This window comes from Macaca nemestrina, chromosome 15 (genome assembly GCF_043159975.1).
Source record: "Macaca nemestrina isolate mMacNem1 chromosome 15, mMacNem.hap1, whole genome shotgun sequence".
Taxonomy (NCBI): domain Eukaryota; kingdom Metazoa; phylum Chordata; class Mammalia; order Primates; family Cercopithecidae; genus Macaca; species Macaca nemestrina.
In genome coordinates this window covers 35,579,812-35,593,779 of record NC_092139.1, presented here as the reverse complement: position 1 = coordinate 35,593,779, position 13,968 = coordinate 35,579,812, and the positions used below count along the sequence as shown (strand labels likewise).

The following is a 13,968-nucleotide window of genomic DNA, read 5'->3' as shown; positions in this document are numbered from 1 at the left end:
ATACACAGGAACTCAAATCCTTTCCATTCTCCCAAAGGAGTCCCTGATTATCACCAAGGGCAGCAGGGCCAGATCCTCATCCTGGCACTCTCTCCTTTTATAACAAGTACTATGAAGGAAGAGCCATTTCTTGACCCTTTTACAGATAAGGACTCTGAGGCTCAGAGAGGATACCTGTGTGGTGAGCAAGTGGGGGAGCCAAGGTTTGATCCCCACCAGCCTGACTCACAGCCCCTGTCTCTGTAACACTCAGTTATGCGTGTCAAAGTGTGGAGAAATGCTCCACTCTTCTCATTCCGAACTCTTGCAGTTCTATAGCAATAAGCATAGGCTGAGGCAGGAGAATTGCTCGAACCCAGGAGATGCAGATTACAGTGAGCCGAGATCGCGCCACTGCACTCCAGTCTGATTCTACAGATGAGGAAACCGAGGCTGAGAAAAGCAAAGGCACTGTCTCCTCATCCCCCAAGTACCCAATGGGCATTTCCAGAGTTCCCCAAGCTCTCGTGTCTTATCAGTTGAGCAAGTGCCTGAACTTCATGAACCCTGACACTGACCACCACCTTCCCTTTTTCCCTTTGAGATCCTTGACTTCATGCAATTCTAGGGAGAAGCCTCCTGCCAGGGCACCCAGATCTGGTTACCCTATAGCCATAAACTGAAGTCAGTGGGCTCCTGACAGCCTGAGGGGAGAATATAAACTCTTGCTCCAGTGAGCCCCAAGCACCCACCAGGAAATGACTCATCTCCTTATCCTTAGTCCTCAGCACCATGAGTAGATGAGCATGTGGTCTGCTGGGCTGCAGGAGGCCCAACTCTGCTCCATGGATGCTGCTCAGTGATGTGCAGAGACCTGTCCTTCAGTAACAGGTTCCCATATCATGAGACATCTGCAGGACCTTTCTGATGGGGGCCAGTCCCTCCTACTCCCATAGGATTTGTTGTTTTGTTTTTTCTTTCTTTTTTTGAGACAGAATCTTGCTCTGTCATCCAGGCTGGAGTACAGTGGCACAATCTCAGCTCACTGTAATCTCCACCTCCTGGGTTCAAGCAATTCTCCTGCCTCAGCCTATGCTTATTGCTATAGAACTGCAAGAGTTCGGAATGAGAAGGGTGGAGCATTTCTCCACACTTTGACAAGCACAGCTGAGTGTTACAGAGACAGGGGCTGTGAGTCAGGCTGGTGGGGACCAAACTTTGGCTCCCCTACTTGCTCACCACACAGGTCTCCTCTCTGAGCCTCAGAGTCCCTATCTGTAAAAGGGGCAAGAAATGGCTCTTCCTTCATAGTACTTGTTATAAAAGGAGAAAAAGTGCCAGGATGAGGATCTGGCCCAGTTGCTGCTCCATGGCCTCCTCCCACCTCCCTCCTGGGCATCATTTAGGCTGACAGCATGGCAAAGAGGAGTGAGCACTCTACTAGGAGTCAGCAGATGTGGGTCACACCTAGGCCACTTACTTGCTGTGACTGTCTAGGCACAGGATGCATCATCTGGGAACTTCAATGTCTCTTCCTGTAATATCTGCACAATCAGGATAAAGCCATCCTCCCTGCCTATGTCCAGGGGTTGTGGGGAGACTTGATTGTTATAATGTCGAGGAGGGAAATTAGGCCATCTCCACACACATTAAAACACACACCCCCTCTGATCCAGCAATGGCACTTCCAGTGGGCGTCTCCCACCTGAGTAAGGTCACACATGTATAAGGTCATCCACTGCAGAACTGTTTTAATAGCTCAAGGTTGGGGACAACTTACGTATCCATCAATGGAAGACTGCAAAATAAATCTGACATTTCCATAAGCTGGAGTATTCTGTAGCTATTACACAATGCAGCAGGTCTCCATCCTGATATGAAATCTCATCGAACGCTAAGGCTTACATTTGGGAGAGGTTTTCCAATCACCAATGGTTGTAACGGTCTGAATGTGAGTATTCTGAACCTTTAGGAAACTGATGAAAAGGAGAAGTGCTGGCTCCCTGCTTAGCGGTTCTGTTCAAGGAGCTTCAGTCAGCACCTGTGATGCACCAGGCTCTTCTGTGGAAACAATGTCTAACACGGGCAGGAATGAGCCTTCCCGGAATCAGATGTGGGCTCTAGTCCAGATCCTGTCACCAACTGGTCCTGTGACTGTGGGCAAGGCCCCTGTCATCTCCTGACTTCAAGTTTCCACCTGTAACTGGGGGTTGGGCTGCATGGTCTGAGGGTCCTTCCTGCACTAATGTCCCAGGATCCGGAGTTAGAACGAGGATTCTGGTGCTCTGGCAGTAAATACAAAATGAACATCTTTGCTGCCTTAACTGAGGAACCCAAAGTCACCTAGAAGGGAGACCTCCTCCCTGGGGTGAGGGACATTCTATGATGACCCAGCTTTGTTCAGAGCCTTTAGTGACTGCATGAATCAGTCCCTAAACGATACAAGGGTTTTTCTAAAAGACCCACAGAAAATGCCCAAACCTCTGGCTTCTCCTCTTCACCAGCGCATTCAGATCAAACAGTAAATCTGTGCCTTTTAGGAATCTTCTCAGTTGATGTTTGGTGATGAAATAAAGGAAAGCACACCCCCGCTGCTCCCTGCCCTGGGTGGATTCTTATTGGAAGGGATGAGAACACAAGCTTGGTGGAGCCTGGCACACAGTAGGTTCTCAGGGAGTGCCTGTCGCATAGAGGAGACTCGGCCACACTGAGGGGGAAGTGCTCTCTGGAGGCAGCAGGCGAGCTCTGGCCCTGTGCCTGGGCAAGTCACTCTATCTGTCAGTTCCCTCATCTGTGGAACCAAAGGGCTGGGCCCAATTTGAAGAGGCCAGGGCTACAGAGCCAGGCAGATGAAGGATGCAGATGTTCCCACCCTTTACCAGCCGTGGAGCCTTGAGCAAATAGCATGACATCTCCAGGCCTCAACTTCCCTTATCTGTAAAAGGGGGAGACATTAATTCATGAAAAGGAGCACCCACCACCACACCTGATTGTTGCTCTAAGAATGGAGGGTGTTATTATTGAGTTATTGTCACACATCAGGGGACGAAGGAGGCCCATGCTGTACTCACCACGCACAGACAGCTCAGTGCCTGCTCCAGACTTCAACTCCACGTCGGGGCTCCCTTTCCGGAACTTCACACAGTAGTAGGTGCCGGCATCTGCTGGGGTGATGTTACTGATGCGGATGGAAAAGTCCGTGTTGTTTCTCTTTGTGGACTCTGAAACAGCTGTTACCCGGGGGAAGTGGCCTTCTTTCTGACTGTAGATTAATTCCCGGCCTGGTCCAACTCCTCTGAACCACCGGATGGGCCCCACAGGGATCAGGGAGGTCGCAGTGCAGTTCAGAGTGGCCGAGTCTCCAGCTGCGACGGACACGGACTTCTCAGGCTGAATCACCTGCAGCTCCTCCTCACCCAACACTCCTGGAAAGGAGCACAAACCAGTCATTTTTTTTTTTTCATCCTTACATGATCCTCTGTGTTGCCTCAAGTGTTTATCAATGACTTTCATCGACAGGGTGCACACCAGGAGCAGGCTGTGAGGTCAGTAAACTGCGTGTATTATCTTATTTAACCCTCACAACAAACCTGCAACATGAGCCTATATTCTAAGTGGGGACACTGAGGCACAGAAAGCTAAGTGACATGGCAGAGAGTGGGTTTGAATGCTTGGAACCTCTCTGGAAGAGTCACATCTGAGCTGGGCTCTCTAATTCTAATCTGAATGAGCCAGAAGGGAGCCTGATGTTCCAGACAGAGGCAACAGGCTGGGCAAAGTCTCAGAGAAGGGGGCCTGGCATGTGTGGGGCTCTACAAGGCGTTAGATTCTGTTTCCGACCTGGTCCAGGATGCAGGCCCCGAGAATGGAGGCTGTACTCAGCGGTTTGGACAGTAGGAGAATGTGGTTTGAGTTCTGGATCAGTGGCCTATAGCTGTGTCCTTGGGCCACCACTCAGGTGACTAAGAATATCCAATGTAGACTCATGCCAGTGTGTTTGAGTCCCCGCCTGGAGCCCAGGACTGAACCTGGCTAGCAAAGTGCCACACAAATGCAAGAGCTGCCCTTAGTTTGCCCTTACTGCTCTCAGCATTGGTTTCTTCGTCTATAAAATAGTTACTATGACCCCACCTCGATGGATCTCTGGGAGGATAAAACAAGCCAAGGCTGGGGACAGTGTCCAAATGCAGCATCTGGTTTTTAGAGTCATCAGACCTGGTTTAAAACCTGGCTCGCCCTTTGTTCTTGTGGGACCTTAGTTTATCCATTGCTTTTGAGTCTCAGTTTTCTTATCTACAGGATGGGTAGAACACCCCCGAGGCCTCTGCTTTGTTCTGAAAAGAAAACAAGATCACACATAGAAGTCACTTAGCCGGGAGCCGGGCACTGAGGAAGATGTTGTTACCATACACTGAATAAACGAGGCGGTGGCTGCAGCTCAAACTTCACTCTCACCAACACCTGCTGATGCCCTGTGACCCAGGCCTCAATGTGATGGGGACACACTGGAGCTGGACCCAGTCTAGGCCTCAAGGGCTCCCAAATGTGTAGCTGGAAGGAGCTGTAGAGGTCAGCTGCAGGAGCCTGAGCTCCAATCAGAGACACTGGGGCACACAAGACAGGGACCCTGGGTGGAGAGACTGGGGTGCAGGGGAGAGAGCCCAGATAGGAAGAGGAAGGCAGGATGAGGTTGTCATGAGATGCGTTGAAGATGCTTAGGGACTGAGTGAGAACAGTTCAGAGCAAGGCACAGCCTGGGCCTTGATTCTGAACAAGGTGAGGTATAAGAAACAAAAAAAAGAAAGGCCGGGTGCGGTGGCTCACGCCTGTAATCCCAGCACTTTGGGAGGCTGAGGTAGGCAGATCACGAGGCCAAGAGATTGAGACTATCCTGGCTAACACGGTGAAACCCCATCTCTACTAAAAACACAAAATAAATTAGCCGGGCATGGTGGTGGGCGCCTGTAGTCCCAGCTACTCGGGAGGCTAAGGCAGAAGAATGGCATGAACCCGGGAGGCGGAGCTGGCAGTGAGCTGAGACCGCGCCACTGCACTCCAGTCTGGGTGACAGAGTGAGACTCTGTCTCAAAAAAAAAGACAGATCATGATCATAAAGACCTCAGAGAAACACATGCCTAAGAGCTAGAATGGGGGAGAAGGAGAGAATGAGGTAGACAGAGGAGTGGCAGCTACCTGGTATGCAGGTGACAGGTGACTTGGGGCCCCAGTTGGACTCTCCACTGACCTTGTCCTGCCCTGACCTGGGCCACCTTTGCCTTGTACATCAGACAAGGCTGAGGCAGATGTCCAGAGCAGCCCCTCTGGCTCTGGCTGGGCAGGAGAGAGACCCTGTGAATTTGCCCAGCAACCCATGGCCTGGCACCACCCCACTGGCAGGGGCAGGGCAGCCAGGGAAAGAGGCTCACAGACCCCTGTCTGCCCTCACTGCAGCAAGCCCAGGGCTATCTGCCCATTGTCCTGCCTCTTTCTCCCATTTCCAGCCTCACCCAGTCTTGACTGCAAGGGATCACCCTTGGGGTCCAGTTCTCATGGCAGGTGAGTGGAGTCTCAGAGTACCTTAGACCACTTCACCTGCTCTGGGTGTAAATATGACCATTTCGACTTTATTTTCCTGACCAATCACTTAAGACTTCAACTGCTTTTATTGTCAGGAAGTCCAGCTTCTCATTTCATTTCCATTTGAAGTTGAACATGGCAAGATCTTCATGGCACAGGAGAAAAAAACAGAACCCACAGTGGACAGAGGCCTAGCCAGCATCAGACAGCCTGAGAGGGGTAAGGCTGGTGGCCAGATGTGTGGGAGGCCCATCCAGGCGGGGACATCAGAGGCAGCACCAGCAGCTGCCAGCAGCACTGAGCTAGAAACTTTCCCAGTAGGTCTGTATTTCAGCCTCGAGACTGGACCAACTGGAAAGGCTGCCTTGAGGAAGCACATCTGCTGGGGCCAGCAGGCCTGGGCAACAGCATGGCTCCCGCCTTAGCCACCTCTGTACCCACCTTCCCTGGACCCCCATTCCATCATCCACAAAGTGGGGTTCTGGCATCCACCCCAGCACAGTCATGAGGACCCCAACACGGTGGTAAGACTGCTGCATAGGTGCTGGGTAAGTTTTAATTCTCATTCCCGTTATCATCACATAGCTGTATTATTCATATATTTGATTTTCTCTGGATTGTCACATTCCCAATAGTAGGATGCAGGATCCACAAGTGACTGTTTCCAACCTCCTGCCTAAAACAGTGTCATCGATAAAAATATGCAGAATGAATACCGTAACGAATGAAGGAAGGATTTCGTCGGCTCCATGACCCTGGGCAAATCTCCTCTCTCTTCCTGTGCTAAATGGAGTTGATACTGGCATATCTAGGAGAGGGTGCAGGCCTGGAGCCCGGGACTGAGCCTGGCTTGCAGTTATTATTATCCTTATCAATAACACCACACGGGGCTGTGAGTCAGCAGTTGGTGAGGGAGCAGGAGGCTGCGGAGAGGCTGCGGAGTCAGGCGTGCAGCATGTTGGAGCAGGGCTATTCTTGTGGTGCAGCCGGAGGCCTGTAATCACACCCCAGGCAGGCGACAATAAAATCTGGAGTTGTGTAGGGTTGGCTCCCCCATTTTTTTTTTTTAGCTCCTCTCAAGCTCTCTCCACCAACTGCAGCCAGATTTAGGCGGCTTAATTAATTAGCTAGTGTTTATAAAGCGTTTGAAGAATTTTAAAAGTGCGACGTAAGTGCCAAATATTATTTTAATCTGTGTATGTGTGTGTTTTTTTCCAGTAGAGAGGTTTTTTTTTTTTTTTTTTTCCTTGCTTGCTTTCTTTTTCTCTGCAGGTTCTGTTCTGAGAATCAGGCTTGTTAAAAATCACTCCTGGTTCTGGGTCTGGGGTCACTTGCTGGCCAAATTATTTCCTGCTCTCTCTTGCCCGCCTGGCAGAGGACGCAACTGTCCAGGGGCCTGAACCGTCTCAGGGAGAGGAGGGCGGCTGGGCAGGCATTCCCACGCACTGCCGGTGGGAGTGGAAATTGGAACATCCTTTCGGGAAAGCAGCTTGGCAGGATGAACCAAAGGTGTGAAATCTGTTCACCAGCCTTTGCTGGGCTGCTCCCTGAGGACGTGACCCCAGATATGGAGTAGGTTTCCTGTATAACGATCTTAAAGAGTTGGAAAAAGCCCAGACGGTCAATGATAGGGGATGGTTAAGTGAATTACGGCCTATCCCCTATGTGGAATTACAGGCAGCCGTAACAAGCCATTACCATGAAAACGGCGGTCATATAGAAATTTTCATGGCATCATTTTAAATAATATTGTGTTTATGCAAATAAAACCTGTTCATTGCAAGGCATTTAGAGAAAATAAAGAAGTATGAAAACAAAGTAATAATCTCACATCACACCACCAAAGATAACTGCAATCAACATTTTGATGTAGTGAAAATACAAGTGAAGAAAAACAATCTAACATCATACCTTTAGGTAACTAAGAATATGTGCAGACCTTTTGCTTTGCATTCACTTAAGTGTTTGCATGAAAATAAAAAATTGAAAATATCCTAATATCCCAGGAAAGGAGACTGGCTGATCCCATTACCGTGAATCCACTTTCACAGCTATAGGCCAAGTCTATAGCCATGAAAATGATGGTACAGAATTACAACAGAAATGTGTTACAAGATCAGAGTCTGTTACCAAGTGGTAGATCCGGTGTGATCCCAAGCTCCCAGTTTTGGGGAAAAAAATGATATTAAAGAGTAGCCATGATTATTTTGAGTGGTAGATTTACATGGAATTTTGCTCTTGTTTACGTTTTCTGTTTGCACTTCTTTCATAAGAAAAAAAAGATGATGAAAATCTATACTCTCTGTATGATCATGACTTTGTAAAATAAAACTATATATAAACAACTGGAGGGTATTAAACAAAGCTATAAAAATGTAACTCTCTTTGGATCATGAATCTAAACCTCACGAGGTTTTTCTCTTTTTTCCCCTCCTACTTTGGGCATTTTTCAGCTTCTCTAAATTGGATGAACACAAAAGAATATTTATAGCATCTCATTTAGTTTTTTAAAAAACTGTACATGTAATGATGTATGTTACCATATGTGTACTGTTTGAATGAACCTCTCCTCCAGGGATTTAGTCTGTTTTGTTCCCTGCTGTTTCCCCAGCTCCTGCTACTGTGGTTGGCACAGTGTAGATGCTCAATAAATATTTGTTGATTGGTCAATCGCATGTCTAGAGAAAAAGGTTTGCAAGGACGATAGGTTAAACATGGCACTGTTGTGGTGTGTTACATCTGGGAAATGGGACTGAGGTAGCATGGGGGTTGGCATGTTTTCTTATCACTTTATAATAAATCATATATTGTATTTTTTTTTGCAGTGAACATTTATTGGTTTTGGAAAAAAGTTAAAGTAATGAAACAAAACACATGAACACGTTTTCTAAGGGGAGAAGTCAGCACAGTGGGTGGTCACCATGTTTGTTGTAAGAGCAACTCAGTGTCCACAGGAAGGGCAGTCAGTGCTGCATTCTGGATCCTTCCGTGTGCCAGGCCCTGAGCTAAGAGCTGTGAAATGGCTGTGTCCCTGGCCTCATGGAGCTTCCACCCTCGAGGCAAAGATGGATTTCAAAGAAATCACTCAAATGATCACATCCGGAATATACCTAACACCCTTAGGCAAGAGGCTCCTGCTGGCATCTTAGATCCCATCTCCTGACCCCTTGCTGTGACCTGCTTCTCCCGCCACATCTCCTTTCTCTTCTTTGAACTGGCCAAGGATGGTGCGACCACCTGCATCGAATGCCACTGAGAGATGTAGTAAGATGAGGGCTGAGAACTGATCACTGGGACTTAGAAAATATATTTGATTTCTTAAAAAACAATGTTCGTGTGTGACTTTTCAGATTAAAAGACGAAAATAATTTTCATAAAGAGTAAAAAAACTATGCATAGTCACTTTTCTTTTTCTTTTCTTTTCTTTTTTTTTTTTTTGAGACCAAGTCTCACTCTTGTCACCCAGGCTGGAGTGCAGTGGCACGATCTCAGCTCGCTGCAACCTCCACCTCCCGGGTTCAAGTGATTCTCCTGCCTCAGCCTCCCGAGTAGCTGGGGTTACAGGCACCTGCCACCTCGCCCAGCTAATTTTTGTATTTTTAGTAGAGATGGGGTTTCACCATGTTGGCCAGGCTGGTCTCAAACTCCTGACCTCAGGCGATCGCCCGCCTCAGCCTCCCAAAGTGCTGGGATTACAGGCATGAGCCACTGCACCCGGCCCACATAGATGCTTTTCCTAATAGAAAAAATATCAACTTAGAACTGAAGATTGAGGTGGGGGTGGGGAGGGCTGCCTTGCCCGGGGGTGTGAGTCTTCCAGAAGCCTGTCTCATGGGGCAGGGATAATGAAGCTAACAAACACATTTCCCAAGAGCCAGCCTTGCCCAGGTGCTCACTGCCATTGCATGGGAGCTTGCCCATCCCCTGGAAGCAGTGGGCCACCACAGCAGGAGTCACAGGGACAGGCTGGAGGCCACCTGTTTGGATTCTTTGTAGATTGTTTGTTTGTACTCAAGGATGGCCAGGGCCTGGGAGGCTATGGCTGGAGCTCTGGCAGTGCACAGCGCTCAACATTCTAGAGTGGCTGCAGTGATACCCGGCTCCTTTCTTCCCTCACCATTATTGTTATTCAGCATCCTCAGAAGGCTGCGATTTTCCGCCCCACACTTATAGCAGCTCCTCATCAGGGGATGTAATACAGGACCTTGCAATAGCACATGTGAACATAAATGTGCATTAAAACAGATGCATACAGGATGTAATAAAGGGCTATGCAGAGAACATGTGAACATTAAGTGTGCATTAAAGCGGATGTACACAGGATGTAGTACAGGGCTTGCAATAGAACATGTGAATATGAGTATGCTGAGTGTGCATAAGAGTATGCACATGAGAACACATGTGTACATAGATGTATGAGTATACAGAGCATAAGCATCTGCACACACATGTACACATGGGTGGGCACAAGGAGTGTGAAAGAGACGGTGCCTGTGTGCCGGAATATGTCAGAGTGCAGCACAGGAGTGTGTCTGAATGGGGGGCTAGGGATCATGGGTGTGGGCATGTGAATTGTGTGCAGGAGAGTGTCTGAATCACGGTGGCCTGGGCATGTGTGGGAGGGTGTGAGTGTGTGGGAGGGTGATGCAGGAGCGGCATGCACGTGAGTGTGGTGTGTATGTGTGTGTAGAGGGTGTGCGTGTGGGGGTGGCACGTGTGTGACAGAGTGGTGAATGCGTAAATGTGATTGTGAGGGTATGCGCACTGACAAGCAGGGAGGTATGCACATGCCACTATTTGTGTGCACCCCAGGTGTCCGTGTGCCCGTGTTTGGGAATGTGTCCAGCTGGGAATGTGCCTGGCATAGATGAAGTTGCTGTGTAAGTTTCCACAAGCACAAGGGTGATGGAGGATGTGAGAAGACACACTTCCCTCAAGTCTGCCACGGGCTCCTGGTGGTCAACACCCTGTGTGGTATCTGTCTAGGGTCCTGCCCTTGATAGGAGGTGCTAACCTTTCTAGAGCACCTACTTACTATGTGCTGGCCACAGGGCACAGCAGTGAACAGGCCAGCCCAGAACCATCTGCTGGAGCCCATGACCCCATGCAGGGAGGTGAAAGGTAGCTGGGGCTGCATTCATGGTCGGGGCTGCACCAGTGGATGGCTGCATGGATGCCACAGTTCCCAAGAAGAGACCTTGGGGATCCAACAGCCATGACTACACAGCAATTTCCTCTGGAGTCAGAATGATTCATTGATGCCCTCTCAAACTTCACTCTGCTGCCAGACCCTGTCCTAGATACCATAGAAAACAGAGCTAAATAAGACAGGCCCTTGCCCTTGAGAATATCTTAGCATGTGGGGCCGTCCTGGACATGAGCAATGACCACGCACATGGGGATCAGTGTTGCAAGAGGAGGTCTGGGGATGGGGTTCTGGAAGAGTGAAACCCAGGAAGACTTCCTGGAGCTGGTGGCCCCTGAGCTAGGTCTTAAAGGCTGAGAGAGGCTGGGGTGAAGGAAGGCATTCCAAGAGGAGGTAACCACATGAGCAAAGGTGCAGAGGTGACAGGACTCAGGGTAGAGTCCATGGAACATGCTCACTGGCTATAAGGAAGCTGAGATGGGGAGGACCTGGGACTGGGCTGACCTAGCGCCCTGAAGGATGGTTTTGGTTGCCCATCTGAAGAACAGGCCAGCACTGGGAGCATTCTGCCGGCACCACTGGATACACCCGTTGGGCAGGGACAAAGCAGGTGCTGCAGTAGAAACTGCTACCTGCATTGAAGCCACCAAAAATGGGGATGCATGTGGCCTGGTAAATGAGCTGAGGGCTGGCCCAGGGGCTCAGGGTCCCCACTCCTTCACCCTTGCCCCGGGTAGCTCTGAGAACTCAGTGCTGTGCCATATCCCTGCAAGGAAGGGGCAGACTCTGGTGGCCCCTTCCATGGAGTAGATAAACTAAGGTGGTAAGACCGTCCGGAGCTCGGGCTCTGGGACCGGATGACCTTTATGTCTTGTCTCTAGCAGGGTGATTGGCAAAGTCGCTTTTCTCTAAGCCTCTGTTTCCTCACCTGTAAACAGGAAATGCAGCTCCCTCCCTCCCCAGGTCAGATGCTCTGTGGTTAGAAGTGCTGGACTGAAAATGAGGCATTTCCTTGACTCCCTTTCATCTGCGTCCCACAACCCATCTGTTAGTAGATCCTGCTGGCTCAACTTCTAATACATGGCCAGACCCTGACCTCTTCTTACCACCCTGACTGAACCTCCACGCTGACCTCCCTGCCTCTGCCTCACCTCTCTACCAGCCACGTTCCCCCAGCAGCCAGAGGAGCCTCTAAAACCTAAGTCAAGTGACATTCCTCCTTTGTGCAAAACCCTTCCGCAGTCCCCACTGCACTCAAGTGTGAAATCCAGAATTTTTACAGCGGACCCAGGGGCCTACAGCCTTTTTCTTCCCAATTGTGCCGGATTCTCCACTCACCACATGGCCTTTGCACTCACCATTGCCTCTGCCTGGCACTCTCATCCCTAGATATCTACGTGTCTGGCTCCCTCCCCTCCCTCAGGCCTATCTGAGAGGCCTTCCTTGGCCATTCTGTCTAAAATATTATCCACTTCAATGTCCCTGGCTCTGCTTAATTGTTCTGTATATCATCCCCACTCAAAAAACTACGCGTTTCCTTGTTAATTTTTTTAAAAGTGCTCATCTCCCTATCATAGACTCTTATAAGTCCTTTGAGAGCAGGAACTGAGTTTTCTTCCCTAGGGTTGGAGCAGTGCCTGGCACTGGTTGAAAGTATGTTTTGATTTGGATTCCAACTCTGCTACCCATGAGACTCCGGGAAATGTCTCACCCCCTCTGGACCTCTGGCTCTTTATCTGCAGAATGGGTCTCATGATGATGATGACGATGATGATGATGATGATGATGATGATACTAAGGTTGTTCTGAGAATGAAACGGGCTAGCGTGCCTGGCACAGAGTAAGTACTCAATGTAGAGCAGCTGTCACCATGCAGATGGGTGTCTAAAGATGATAGGGGCGACAGATGACCACGTCCTTAAGCCTGAGAGGCTCAGGATCCTCTCCGAAGGAGAGGCAGCTCTGCCTCAACGCATGCATGAGGTGAGCAGGCTGAGCACACTGCTGGCAAGGAGTCAGGGGGGACAGGCAGTGCTGGGAGCCCTATGGAGCATTTGCCGGGTTCAGATGGAACCTGGAGGTGATGAAGCGATGCTTGCAGTGTGACCGTGTTTGCAAAGTGGCAGGAAAAGAACTGCAAATCTGTGTAAATATCCTTTAGACTTAACAGGCTTTTGGGGGACCAGCAGAGGCTGGAAGAGCAGGTAGAGGACATTGACATCTACTAGGCTTGGTGCCTTGACAACCTAAGGACCTTCTTTCCTTCTCCCCATTTTGCAGAGGAAGAAACCAAGGTCTGGAGAGGCTGAGAGCTTGGGAGGTTCTCCCAACCTCCAGGCCCCAACCATTGCCCTGAGACAGGCCCTGCTGCTGCACGGCTATACTTTCATGGGGGCAATGCATGGGCTAGGCCAGATAACCAGAAGCCTTCATTTAGCCCTCAGGACATTCCAGCCCAGAGTGGCAGGTGCTATTGTCACTATCCCCTCCTACAGATGAGGAAGCAGAGCCTGGAGAGGCAGGTAAGTGGCAGAGGTGGGATTCCAACACTGGAGCCTGGAGCCACCCCATGCAATCACTTCTCCCTGCGACAGGTTCCCTCCAGTTCGGGCTTCTGGATTCTCAGGTTGCCAAGGATGCGCACACATTTTCCCAGCCGAGATAAAGTCCCCCTTAAAAGCGACACGCATTTATTAAATGACATTTGCCAGGGTTTCAGCACACTGCCGGCAGCAGTCAGTCTCCGGACTGACGGGATTCTTCCCCAAGCTGACACTATTCACTGATTCCTTTTATAGAGCATTTTGCAGCTTGCAAAAGCACTTTCCACAGCTCTTAATTCCTTAACCCTCAATAGTCACCCATTTGGGAGGAAATAACGTTAGCAGTTCCATTTTGCAGATGGGGAAACGGAGGTTCAGAGCTGGGAAGACACCTGCCCCAGAGTACACAGCCAGTAAGTGGCACATGCTGGACTCCAATTCAGGAATGTGCCCCAAAGCAGAAGCTCCTCCATGGCCTCTCCTGCCAGAGGAGTCTGTGGAGTCACCAGGACAAAGGGCCAGGAGGACATGCAGGCTAGAGCATCAGGGCTGGAAGGGACCTGCAAGAGAGGAGCCGAGCCAAGCCCCCTGGTCACAGAAGGAGAAACTGAGGCTGAGGGGGCAGAAGAGTGGGTTTCAGGTCTCCCTGCTGGCAAAAGATGGAGCGGGGACTCCACCAGCTTTCAAAATTCCCAAACCATAAAATGATGACAATCACATAAC

At 49.8% G+C, this 13,968-nt stretch overlaps 1 protein-coding gene across 3 annotated transcripts in view; it reads right to left on the bottom strand.

Annotated features, from left to right (window-relative positions):
* The window catches only part of LOC105481633 (tyrosine-protein phosphatase non-receptor type substrate 1), a 46,183-nt gene that overhangs the window by 21,665 nt on the left and 10,550 nt on the right, over positions 1 to 13,968 (bottom strand). For all 3 annotated transcript variants that reach the window (XM_011741365.3, XM_071079570.1, XM_011741366.3), the window contains one exon: positions 3,051 to 3,404. In XM_011741365.3, the coding sequence (XP_011739667.2) occupies positions 3,051 to 3,404 (354 nt within the window). The remainder of the gene's footprint in view (positions 1 to 3,050; positions 3,405 to 13,968) is intronic.